General features: G+C 43.6%; 2 protein-coding genes across 6 annotated transcripts in view; one reads left to right on the plus strand and one right to left on the minus strand.

Moving 5' to 3' along the window:
• Positions 1-10,937, minus strand: part of SMC4 (structural maintenance of chromosomes 4) — a 39,114-nt gene extending 28,177 nt beyond the window's left edge. The window contains exons 1-4 of one of the 2 annotated variants that reach the window (XM_072618601.1): positions 10,744-10,936; positions 10,139-10,455; positions 9,861-10,052; positions 9,593-9,769 (exon numbers count right to left, since the gene is read on the minus strand). In XM_072618601.1, the coding sequence (XP_072474702.1) occupies positions 9,593-9,769; positions 9,861-10,052; positions 10,139-10,447 (678 nt within the window). In that variant the 5' untranslated portion in view covers positions 10,448-10,455; positions 10,744-10,936. Of the gene's footprint in view, positions 1-9,592; positions 9,770-9,860; positions 10,053-10,138; positions 10,456-10,743 lie in introns of both variants that reach the window. The other variant, XM_072618602.1, reaches the window with a different exon arrangement.
• A 290-nt stretch (positions 10,938-11,227) lies between these two features.
• Positions 11,228-13,058, plus strand: part of IFT80 (intraflagellar transport 80) — a 118,771-nt gene continuing 116,940 nt past the window's right edge. For 2 of the 4 annotated variants that reach the window (XM_072618603.1, XM_072618606.1), the window contains exon 1: positions 11,228-11,346. The gene's annotated coding sequence lies outside the window, so the exon portion shown is untranslated. Of the gene's footprint in view, positions 11,347-12,411; positions 12,572-13,058 lie in introns of those variants that run through there. The other 2 variants (XM_072618605.1, XM_072618604.1) reach the window with 2 other exon arrangements.

A 13,058-nucleotide genomic window follows, 5' to 3' on the forward strand; every position in this document is an offset into this window, starting at 1 on the left:
CTGGAACTCTTTTCTTGCTTATTTCCTTTTATAAATATAAATGCTTGTGTAAAACTGGTGTGAGGCATACACGGTGAGTTCTTACAATATGCTTAAGCTATATATAAGTTGTGTATGTGCACTCTTTGAATGTCTAGAAAGTTTGTCTGTAAGTGTTGGGTGCTGGTAGCCTTCTTTGGACTTTAGAACAGCTAATCCATGTAATAATAGCTTACTTTATGGTTCACAGAACATCTCAGATATTGGCCCTGGTGTAACTATCTGGAGTTATAGAGGAAGTGGGATAACCAGAAATAATACAAACCCTAATTTTAACTGTCCTTGGGATACTGACAGAAACAAAGAAGTTCTGAAAATGGGAGCTTATCCCCACATGCCTCATAATATTAACTCAAGATTCAAGCCATGTTTGAAATTAATTGAATAAATTCTTTTAGACAACAGAACAGATGAGTCGCCAGTTCTGGCAACAGAGACATCATTAAGAAAATGAAATGCCAAATAAAAGTACAAAGTATTATATAAAAAATGTAAATGGCCTCTGTAAAACAATAAGTCTGCACAATTAATGATAACACGCTTTCACTCAAAATATCATTTTTTTAAAATGGACAAGGTGGTTTGGTATGAGATGAGGACATCTAGTGGTCTTGGTTCCTCTCAGTGCAAAACACAAACACAACAAATGACTTAGTTCGCTGCCTTCCAAGGAGAAGGAGGAGGGCTTCTGGATGAGTGAATTTTCCAGATGGCTGAAATTTAAAGTGCTAAACCTTATGTTGAACTGGTATCTGCAATACAATTTCTTGAAAATAACTTTGATATCAGTTTGCCTATTTCTCAGAGAAGAGCATGAAGCCACTTGGACTCCATGGTAGTAAAACATGCCTGACTTGAACGAGGTGTTTATTAAAAAGCACTTATGATATATAAAGCCCTGAGGATACAAACAGAAAACATACTCTCTCCTTTCCAGGGGCTTACATTCTAATGGGCAAGGCAGCTAACATGGAAAGGTCCAACAGTCAAGCAGGTTGACAACATGCTTCTTCATGTGTCCCTCCCAGTGATACTGTAATTCTGTAATCAAATCAGTTTCTGATTTTGAACTCTTGGAGAGGGCCAAAGATGTTAGTGATAACTTTCTTTTCGGAATCTTCAAGAGGTGCCTGTGGCATTTGCAAGACAACTACCAGGCAGTCTCTCCACAGGGGCTGGAAGGATACCAGTGGGCACTCAGATGGACAAACTACCATCCTAAGGCTCCTGGACTCTCCTCATCAGGCCGTGATAGTGGCTGGATCTTCTCAAGCTTCTTGCTCAGTGTTGGTTGCTGCCACTGCTAGGCTGACCAGACTTGCCTTGCGGATGGCCAGCCCCTCCTGCACAGGAATTGCTTCCCCAGATGATGACTGAGAGCTTATCTGGAAGCAGGTTTAGGTCGTCTGGGGGAAACTTGGGGCAAAGTCAGTTACTCTGAATCAAGGGAGTTTTGCTCATACCTTCCAGGACAAATGATCATTCTTGTTATCTGTGTTCTCTGACCTGTCAGTAGCATTGTTTTTATATCCTTAACACCTCCTTGAAAACATGATCGTTAAGTATTTTTTTTTAATGCACATTAAAATACTGTGGTTTGTACGATTAGTTTTATTTTATAATTTGAATGTGGCCCCAGTCCATTAGCTGAATCAATGAAACTGGCAGGTGAATAAATGGTAAAAATCCCGAGACCCTTTAAATTTTCCAGTAAGAATGTGTTGTCTATTCAAGAACAAAAATGCCTGTCAACATTAAGGACACAATTCTGAAATGATCAAGTGCCAAAATTTTGGTAACACAAAACCCTTTGTTTGTACCTTATAAGCAAAATATACAACTTTTAAGAGTTCCAGAACTACTAAACTCTCTATTCACTAAAAGTTTTATTTTTACGAGAGCCTCTACCTGCCATCAGTGCAGGCAAGAAGATAACCTACTGTTAATCCCATCTTAAGCTCATTGGGATATGAGAATGTGGATATAATTGGCTAGCAAAAGGAAATTATTCAGTGGGACACATTCTGTTTCAAAGTGAGTTGATACAAGTCAAAATGACCAAAGAAATTCTCTAATGAACACCTCATTTTTAAAAGCCAAAATAACCTAATAATACTGACAGAGCTTTTTGGGGGGAGATGGGGGAAGGGCAGAGTGAGCATTGAAAACTTCAGTGGGATCCTACAAAGGGGCACCTTCATAATTTTACAGGATTCTCTAAGGCTAGTCACTGCAGTCACTCCTCAGAGAGCCCTATCCTCTACACCTCAAGCACCTTTTCTGTAAAGCCTGTTCTGATGCCAACTGCTGGAGTCCTGCCTTATAAACTACTCTGCAAAATGATTGGATAGTTATTGTGCCTGTACTTATTTATGGACTTGTCTCTCCCATTAGGATGTCAACTCCCTTTCAAGTAGGAACTGCTCCATTTTACTGCACTGCAATACTTGGCACCTGATACATGCTGATTGGTAAGGTATCTAAAGGGTGTGGTACTGAGCATTTTTAATAAGAAAATTATGATGTGATATAAATGAACAAAATTTTTCTTTCCACTTTCAAAATCATGTATAAAAGAAAACTACTCATATACAGTGAGAAATGCAAGTTCCAGCTAGGAATACTTTGGGAACAAGTTATAATTAAAATGTTATTCCTGTTATTTAAGTATTTGAATTAAAATTGTAGCAAGCAAGAAAATAATTTGGAGAGTTTCTGAAAATTCTCTATAATGGGATTTAAGCTATCAATCTACCTCTAGAATTCCATGACTTGGTAAAACTGGAATACTTGGAAAAATTTCTAAACTTCAAAATTAGTTAAGGGGACTGAAACTCTATGAAATATGGCAGACAGCCTTTTGGATAAATAGCCAACATTTTGTCAACTCCTAATTCTTCCCAACTGAAATTGTGTGTGTATCTGTAGTCCATTATTTCAAAGTATAAAAGTAGAGTCAGAATGAGTCCAGTGAAGGATGTAGTTTGACTAAGAAGGAAAACTTGGATTTATTTAGCTGTCTGCCCCTCTAAATAATCCTATAGCTTAATTTTCTTCAATTTCAAGACCCAGTAGACACTAAAATGTACCATTCATTCAACTGATCTTAATAGTAATCTAGAACAACTGTTTTGAGAAAAAAACCATTCATTTCCTTGCAAGAGTATATTTTGCATTAACTGCAAAGGGTTATCTCAAGGGTAGATAAAAATGTATACTTGTAAATATAAAAAATAAAATTTATTCATGCAGGCATGGTCATCATAAGGCATTTCACATAAATTATTTTAACCAAGTTAATAAATCCTTGTTATACAGGAGGTTAAGAAAGAGATGATCAAGCTTGCAGGAATAGTACTTCAACCAGCTTGGAGCTATGATGCTCATGTAAAAGCTTTTTCAGTATGATCTTGTGACATGTATTTTGGAAGCAGAAACCTTAAATTTTTTTTTGCTTTTCAAGCGTCAGAAAGGTGCTTTCTGAAAAATCAAGTTGTTATATAGTCCAAGGCCAACCTTATCTTTTTTTTTATCAGTACAGATTTGCCTTTCTACAGACAAAAAGTGCACATTGTTTTCCTCAAGTTGGTAGACTTTCTTCTATGACCTCTAGCTTTCTATAATCCCTTATAGAAATGAATGCCCATAGAAGCCAAAGAAACCATTAATGAGTATATGTATCTTATCAACATTCCTCAAACACTAAAATTAGGTGCCAAACTGGACAAAGCATTAAAACACCAGGAAGTTTACAACCCTAATTAAACAATTAACCAGGCCCAACCCTAGATGGATAAAAGCTCCAAGTCAACCAATTCAAATTGGCTACAAGTTTCAAAGTTTAATGACTGCCAACCTGAAATCCCCATAGGCCTGTCCATGAATAGTTCTAGCCTGAGGGATCTCATCTTTTGCCTATTTCCCTGATGCATACATACATACACATATACATGTATATGTATATGTATATATATACACACACACACACATATATATATGTGTGTTCTGTAGTTTTTCTAAATAAGATAATGGTCTCCAGAGTCCCTCTGAACATTAAAGAGAAAGGTAAATTTGGTTCCAAGTTAGTGTTAAAGTCATGAGACCAGTCCTTCTTTCCTTTTTAATCCATTGTAGTGAAAAGAAAACTGCATGCTTCAAGATGCTGAGGCTGAGGTTCAAGCCTTGTCTCTGTGATTAAAATAGTTGTGACTCTGGGGAGGCTTTTCCTCCTCTATAAAACAGAATCTACATTAAGAATCAAATCATGGGGGAAAAAAATTCAGGCCTATGAAATATTTCAGAAATTTGAGTAAACAATTGTTTGGTAATTAAGTTTGTAAACATGATCAATTGAGGTATCTCTATAGCACTTTGCACATGGTGGGTACTTTAAGCTCATTCCCTTTCCCTCTTGAAAGAGCCAACACATGCCCCATGGTCACTCAAATTATCTGTACCAAATCTTTTTTAAATAGCAAAAAACTGGGGAAAAAAATATGTTTGGGAAGTGGTTAAGCTGTATATTATGAATGTAGAGAAGTACAGGGAGAAAACAATATCCATAATGACCACAATAGAAATGGAAAGTACAAAACAACTGAACCAAATGCAGTGAAATGTTAATGATCAAGGATAGCCCCAATGAAGAACCAGACAGGACACTTTTCACAAGTGGGCTACTATGAGTAAGGAACATTAAGTCAGACTCCCTCCCACCCCATGTTGGGTAGTTTTTATTCAATTGCCTTAAAAACTCTTTGTTAAAGAATGCCAAGAAAAAAGGACTGCAAATGTAAAGACAAGATTATCCGTGACCTTGCCATATTAGAAGAGAGCTGGAGAACATTATTTCTCCAATCAATGTTTGTATGAGGGGATCATGGAGGCAGAGACTGAAGAGTGGAAGAAACCTCTTGTGAACTGAGAGGATTAAAAAAGGTCAAACATCTGGTCTCCAGTCGTTTAGGTGCTGAGGCAAAGAGCTGAAGAGGTTCAAACCAAATCCTGTTCTTCCCACTGTAGCATGCACAAGGCTATTAAGGTAACCCTAACCACTCTTCACACAAAGGCTTTGTTTTTAAAACTTCATCTTTTGGAATATAGGCTTATTTTTTCACTAAATTACCTTAACTAGGCAAGAGATTTAAAAGCTTATCAATTACTTCTTCATTTGTAAGATGGGGAGCACATTCACTCACCATACAAGTTTGGGATTATCACTCACACACTTTGAATTTGTATTTCATTTTTACTTCTCTCAGACCTGGGAATTAAGATTTAATTGGCAAATCGGCCATTGATGGATATATAGAACAAAGAAATACTTCACTATTTGAAGGTGACACAAAAATTAAAGTAAGCAAGTGAGACGTTTGAATATTAAAACTGGTTCTTTGTAATTTAGGTGCCTAACTAAAACTTCTCAACAACCTTCTTATATGAATTAGTATAGTATGTCTTTATCTTTGATCTTCTAAATTAGGCAAGCCTTTATTTATTGAATTTATTTTAAATTAGTATTTTTTAAGCTTATGAAAGCTTAAAATGGCACTAAGACTTTTGGAATACACTGTATAGGGGACTGTGCTAAACACTGGAGAGGGAAAAAAAAAGACCCCTACCCTCAAGGAGTTTATATTACTCTGAGTTACTCATATAAACTTGAAAAAAACAAACCCCTAAATAGCACTGAATTATTCTACTAGGAATCTCATCTAAATTTTTAAACAGCACCCAAACTCCTCAACGTCCACCATGAATAAAAAAACCCTCAATTTTCTAGAGCAAAATGTGAGTTAGCTGAACACGTCCTAAATCTGTAATGCAAAGAAAAATTTACCTTTTTTTTAAAAATAAATTCATTTTTGGAAAATTCTCTAAAAATCAAATATCATAAAATCATCCTAATATATTGCTCTGCATATTGCCAGAAAAAAGCAGCCATTTTCCCTTCACTTTTAAAAATGCACACGAACCTTTTAGTTTTCCAATAAATTTATAAATCTTATTTTTTCAAAGTTATGTAGCTAAATACATGGCTTGTGGTAGTAGCAGTATGTATTCAATTAAAAAAATAAAAATCCCATAGATACATAGACTCTACGATGAAATTTAATTTTTGTCTCAGGCAAAAAAATTCACTGTCAGGCAACTTATAGAAATTTAAGTGAAGTTTATTAGTTATCTTCATTAATCTGAACAATATATTTTATACTAAATCCTGATTCTAAGAAACCTGCCAGACAATTAAAACCCTTTCACGATCAACTTAAATATTGTTAAAAACACACAACAAAGGCATACTTGTTTTTGTTTTAAATATCTTCAAAAGAGACAAAATAAATTTGGTTACATAAAGCATAATAAATTAAGATTTAACCTTATATTTGTGTATTGATAACCTTTTACAAACAACTTCTCAAAGCAATCATATTTGCTTAAAGCTCCATGTGTACCACAGACCAACAACATAAAAATAAAAGCCAGAAAACAGCACTTTCCTAACTATAGTACAGTGAAGTCACAATTTCTTAATAAAATATAGGGGGACAAAATATTTCATAACAATTACTTTGAGGCGAATTTTACTACCATGATGATGAGGTCACCAAAAGGAGCCCATTCAATTATACAAACATTTAACAAATACAAAGCTAACAAATGGAAAGCAAAAAGATTATGTTCTTTGTGGTTGATACTAAATCTTTTTTTCCTGAAATTACTGAACAACTTCTATTATCTTAACTTTATCACCACCTATGAAATGGTTCGTATAATTCAGTCATTGGTTAGAAATAACCAATTTTGATTAAGCTTTACACCTCAGGGATAGCAAGTTTGAAAACCTCAAAATTTTGGGAATGATACCTTACCTAGTGTTTCACCTCCATTTCCCCACTTTTACAGTTTAGGCAACATTCCCAATTTACTTGCTGTCACATGCTTTATAAATGACCTCAGATGGAAACTTTTCCTAATGATATGAATTGATGATTTTCCCTTTAAAACTTCACTTCTCCTATCTATATTTAATCTCACCTGCAGGGCAACATTTCTCCTTAGATCAGAACCGACTTCTAAGAAATACAGGGTTAGAGTACTGCTGAATTCACAGTAGCTTTGTTCATTTTCAAAACTGTTGTATTGAACATTCACCCCTCAGAAATCAGTTTTGTACAGTGCCTTAAAAAACGAGGTCTACAAAGTAATTTTCTATACCAAAGGAAAAATTTTCAGTGTATACAAAACCCATTTTCTTCATTCTACATGGAAAAGAAATACCTAAGAATTAAAGATACCGTCCATCTATCAACTACTAATTATGGTCACCAGGCAGAGAACTCAATTTTCCATAAAATTTAATTTACAAAGATCTCCCATTTTTGGAGATTGGAGATAGTGGAATTTGTGATAATTTAGGGGGGAATCTGGGCTGAAATTGACCTTAGTACTGTAATCCAAGTAGGAAAGGGTTTATTAATCATAAAACTATCATTATGAAAAGTACTTGTGAGGATGTGTATAATACTATTTGGTAACAAACTTGCTAAAAGTACCTTCAAGTATTTTAGAATCATATATTGGGATGAACTGAAAACATTTGTTCACTGTAATCTTAAAGTTAAAGAATGACCATTTCTGGCATTTATCCCAAGTCCTTAAAAAAGATGATTTAAAAAAAAATGGATGGTATAATTCAGATCAACCTTCTTATAGATGATCATGGTGAAATTGTACCTTTTGTTTTTATTAACTACAAATTTTGTTAATTTCTACCTTATAAACAAACTTCATGTATTTACTCCTGTGTATGTGAGAAAAAAGCAGAAAGAGAAAGAGGGATACTTATCCTCTATGCAGTTTATCTGTCCTACTGTATTTCCCATTTGTCACAGGATTGTCTAATCTCTAACAACTAAAGTTTTTTTCTCCACTTCAGACTGGGTAATAGCTGGGGGTGGGGTGGATGGGAGACAACAGGGCGGGACAGTTCTTTTCATTTGGGGGGGAGGGGGTGTTTGAAATTAAAATCTAAGGTCTGCTTACCTAAAGGAGTCAAACATTAAAATAATGTAAAAATTAGCAAAGTGTAACAGATTTTTTAAAAAGTGGACAAGAATAATCTCATAAAAAACTAGTATAAGGACTAAAATTTGTATCTTGTAGTAGATGGTACCATTTGTAAGATAAATATGAAAATTCTTTCTAAAAATTTTAAAAGCTGGTTTGATAATAACCTCACACTTCATTTTTAGGTGGGGATAAGGAAATAACCATTTTAAAGATGTATATTTGAACAAGGAAGAAAATGTTACTTCCTAAAGTCATATTATTCAAGTAAATAGATTTTTATAAAATAATCCCCCAATTCCATCAATCCTACACCTGCTCTCCCTCTCTTTAGATCCCAGTATTTAGTGGCAGGAATCAAAGTATCGTCAAGAGAAGTTTTACCTATTTCCTCCTGGGGGCCCTCCGTCATTATTTACCAGAAGCCCCATTTCCAAATCCAATGACAATGGAACCACACTGCCTCATCCACGCCCTAACTGAATTCAGAAGCACCAAACCTGAAGGGTACTAACAGCTACACTACCCAGATTGAGGTTTGGGGTTAAAAATGCTCTTCTTGGCAATCGTATTAGAAATGATATAAGTAAAGCTAGCCAGGTGAACAAAATATGGGATAAATGCTGAGTTCTTGGCGAAGCAACAGAAATACACGAAAACGGCATTTTCTTCCAAACAATGCTAGAAGAGGAACTTCTTTTAAGTAGGAGAGAATGGAGATTTTAAAAATAAAAAATGAAAATCAGTTTTATTAAATATTACTGCATACTCTTTTGTCAAAGCAGCGTTATTCCTCACAATTTTCATGATGCTTTAAATTATGAACTAGCAAATAACTGCCCTGAGTTCTGTGAATCTTAATTTTAGAACAGGATGAGACTTGAGGAAGTTAGTCAAATCTGTAGTTCTCATTAAAAAACTGCTCTGAAAGTCACAAGGGAAGAGAAATTACACAAGTCAGTTTCAGATGCGGCTGCCTTAAATGTCAGAAAATTAAATTTCTTCCTTTCTAATGCAAAAAACAGGTTTATTATTTTACAAGCATAATCACACGCTCATGATTTATCAGGGACAAATTCGGAGATTTCATTTTTTATGGCTTTTCAAGAACAGAGAAGCAAAAATGAAAGAAAAAAGTAAGGAAGATTCCACTTTAAAAATTAACCCTAAAGCGCAGCGCAAAGAGCAGAGAAACAGCGCGGTTCGCGCAACACAAGCCCCGCCGTCGTGGGCCTGCCACGCTGAAGCAGCACAATAATATTGGGGTTCACCAGTATCTCACGACGCCAATATTTACGTGCTGCTAGAGCGGGGCAGGCACGGCCCGTCCGCCGCCGCACGGCTGCGCACGCCGTGCCCAGTCCCGAGCCCGCCGGCCCTTAAGTTCCTAAAGCAGCAGATGATGATTCGCAGCCGTCCGCACGTGTAAACCATGATGTGCTGCTATAGCACTTTAAGGGGAGTCCGCGGCCGCCCCACTCACCTGCAGGATCAGGAAGCGGTTGTGGTCCAGGTCGATGCCGTGGCCGCGCAGCAGGCTGCCCACGTCCTTGAACGAGCGCTTCCTGCCGTCGATGTGGTAGGCGGACGAGTTGTCCCGGTAGGCGGTGCGGGACACGCAGAAGCCGCTGCCGGGGACCACGTCGTAGCCGTCCTCGTCCTGCGGGGACACAGGCGGGCCGTCGTGGGGGCGCACGGACGGACGCACGGACGCCGGCCCGGCTCCCCCCCCGGCCCGGGGCGGCCCCCACCTTGTCCACGATGGTCTGGAAGTGCACCTCCACCGTGCAGCTGTCCAGCGCCGGGTGCTCGTCCGAGCAGTGGATCAGCACCGCCAGCTTCTTGGAGCGGATCTTCTGGGCCCGGTAGCCGAACACGAAGAGCATGGAGTCGATGACGTTGGACTTGCCGCTGCCGTTCGGGCCGATGATGCACGAGAAGCGCTGCGGGCGGGAGCGGCCGGGGGCTCGGGGCGCCGTCCCGCCCCTCCCCCCCCTCCCCCGGGTGCCCCCCCGGCCCCCCCGCGCACCTTGTGGAAGGGGCCCAGCAGCTTCCGGCCCGCGTACGACTTGAAGTTGAAGTTCACGATGTGGGTGATCATGAGGCGCGGCGCCCCCAGCTCGCTGGCCATGGCCGGGGGCGGCGGCGGCGGCACGGCCGCCAGGATCTCCTCCAGGCTGCGCGTGTCGGGCTCGGGGCCCGGGGGCTCGGCGGGCGGCGCCGGCTCGGCGGCCTCCGGGCGCCCGGGCTCCTGCCCGTCCGCGCCGTCGGAGGGCGGCCCCGCGTCGGCGCTCGGCTGCGGGGCCGCGGTCGACTTGACTCGCTTGCGGGGCGGCATGCCGGCGGCTGCGGCGGGGAAACCGGGCCGGTCAGGCGCGCGCCCTCCGCCCGCGCCCGCCCCGCTCCTCCCGCCCCGGGTCGGCCCCCACCCCGACCGGCCCCCGCCGCGGGGCTCCCGCGGGGCCCCGGGCCCAGGCCCGGGCTCTCGCCCCCTCGAGCGCGGCCGCTCGTCAGGCCGACTGACAGGCGGGAGCGGCCACCACCGCTGCCCGGCCTCCGGGAGCTCGCCTGGCCAGGGCGGCGGGGGGACCCGCGGTTGGGACCCGGGTCCGGCCCCTGGTGCTCGCTCGGTACCTGCCCCAAGGCTCCGCTTCTGTCCCCGGTACTCCCAGCTGCTCGGGTGCTGCCGCGGCTCCGGCTTCTCCACTCGAAAATGGCGCCTAAAATCCAAACTCGAACGGAAATTCGTTACAAATGCGCGCAGTGCCTCCTGGGAAGCGCCGATTTGAAAAAAGTGCGGCGCCCGCTGCAGCAGCCATCTTTCCCCCAAAGCCACTGCGCAGGCGCAGGCTCCGGGGGCAGGGAAGAGAAGGGCGGGGCCGGGCGGGGCCTGGAGCGTTGGACCTATGAGAGCGTTTCGTCTCGGGAGCCGCCCTTGGAGGGGGGAAGCGACATCTTATTTTTTTCCTCCCTTTTTTTTTTTTTTTAAATGTTTGAAAACGGGAACAAGAAATGCGGCAGTTGGATTGGAGGCTGGAGGCGGGATTGGGCGGGGCGGGGCTAACTAATCCCGCCCCCTCCGAGACCCACAGATTCTTTCAGGACGGGGCGGGACGGAGGAAATATCGCGAGAAGAGGCGAGCGATGTCGTAGGGAGTCGCTATGGCGACGGGGAGCTCAGCTGCCTCTTGCCGGAGAGCGGCCCAGCGCAGGGCAGCAGCCGCTTTAGGGCCGCAGGTACGGGGGAGGAGATGCGGGGAGCGGCCCAAGATGGGGCTGGGGCCGCCATCTGGGGCGGGGTGAGTCGGGCATCCCGGGGGAGGCGCCTGCGAGGCCCCGGGACAGGATGGGGACCGGCTCTGTCCGAGAACCCTGGACCAGCCGATGCTGGGGGTGGGGCGCTCCTCCCCTTCCCCCCTCCTCCACCCTTATCCTTCCTCTTTTCTCCTCCCTCTCCCTCCCAGTCCCCTCCCTCCTCCTCTTCTTCCTCCCTGCGGTCCCCTTCCCTTTCTCTCCCCGCCCCCTTTTCTGACCCAAACTTCTCCCCGGGCCCCTGGGACTTGGCCCTGGCCCTGCAGCTGCCCGGCCCTCACCACCCCTCGTAGCCCCTGTGTCCGTGGGGTGCCCTGTCCTCGGAGATGCTCTGTCCGTGTGGCCTGGCCCAGACGGCTTCGGTGGTCCAGGACAGCAAGTGGGCTAGCAGCTCCTGGTCTGGAGAGGTCCAGCCGCCCAGGCCCCTCGGTCTGCACCAGGGGAAACGGATGCCCAAGGGACAGACTTGTGCTCCCCCCCCACCCTGCCCTGCCTCTTTCCATTCTAAGTACAGCCCCCTGCCCCTCCCCTGGCCCCCGCTCTTTAAGGAGCTAACCCTGAACTGGGTGGGAGGCGTGCCAGCGCCCGAGACCCAAGACGGAGGGGGGAGGGGCGTCCAGGACGCCTTCTGTGGGGTGGCACGGACGCCGGAGTTAGACCTTGAGTTTGGGGAGGCGGGGAAGGGATCCCGGAGGCGCGCACGAGGCGGGGCGGCGCTGGAAACATTGTAGCAGTGTTCGGTGCCCCTCCGGCGCACAGCGGGCACGGGGGCGGGGGGCGGGATGAAAGACGACCCGTGAGCCCTCTGCGAACCTTTACACCTTGGACATTGACTTGTTTTGCTGATTGGAACAGACTTTTAAAAGTGTTAATAATATAGATTAAAGTTGTGTGCATGTTTCACTCTCTCCTCTCTGCTCACTTGTTAAACATTTAGAACCACACCCCTGTGCTATGACCAGTGTATATAAGTGGTTAAAGCTAGGAAAATGGTGTTCGCATTCACCCGCAGAGTTGGGAAGGGGAAAACTCAGTTCGGGTGGGGACTTCGGCTCAGTCACGACCTTTTAGGACCCCAGGTTTCTCACCTCCCAGATGAGGCGGCCGGGCAAGAGCTCCAAGAATCCTTCGAACTCCGAGCCTGTGGGAGGTGAGATGCCCAAATGGAAAAGATGAGCGGACGGACAGGAGAAGAGAGCCTCTGGGAGTATACACCCTTAGGGCACAGGAGGGAAAAGTATTCAGGAGGGGGGGCTGCTTCGTGAAAAGAGAAGGAGGAGGGACTGGTTCCAGCCCGACTGAGAACCGAGGTCAGCTGCTGGGGGAGGAAGGCGACCCTTGTAGCCTCTTGAGGGGGCAGCAGGGGTCATGTGACCTTCTAGAGTGCGGCCTTTTGACTGAATCCAAATTTTACAGAACCAATCCTTTTATAATATTTTAATTATTTTAACAAAAGGATTCGTTCCGTAAAATTTGTTCCTAGATGTGGCCTTAAGGTTGCAGGTTCTCCACCCCTGACTCAGAGAGACATGGATATGTTTGAAGGCAGAAAGAGACTGAAGGTGGTGGAGAGGTCAGGGATAAATGTGGGGGCAAACCCCCTCCAGATTTGGGCAGGACGAATTTAGAGAGCTATC

Source organism: Notamacropus eugenii, chromosome 6 (genome assembly GCF_028372415.1).
Source record: "Notamacropus eugenii isolate mMacEug1 chromosome 6, mMacEug1.pri_v2, whole genome shotgun sequence".
NCBI classification, from domain to species: domain Eukaryota; kingdom Metazoa; phylum Chordata; class Mammalia; order Diprotodontia; family Macropodidae; genus Notamacropus; species Notamacropus eugenii.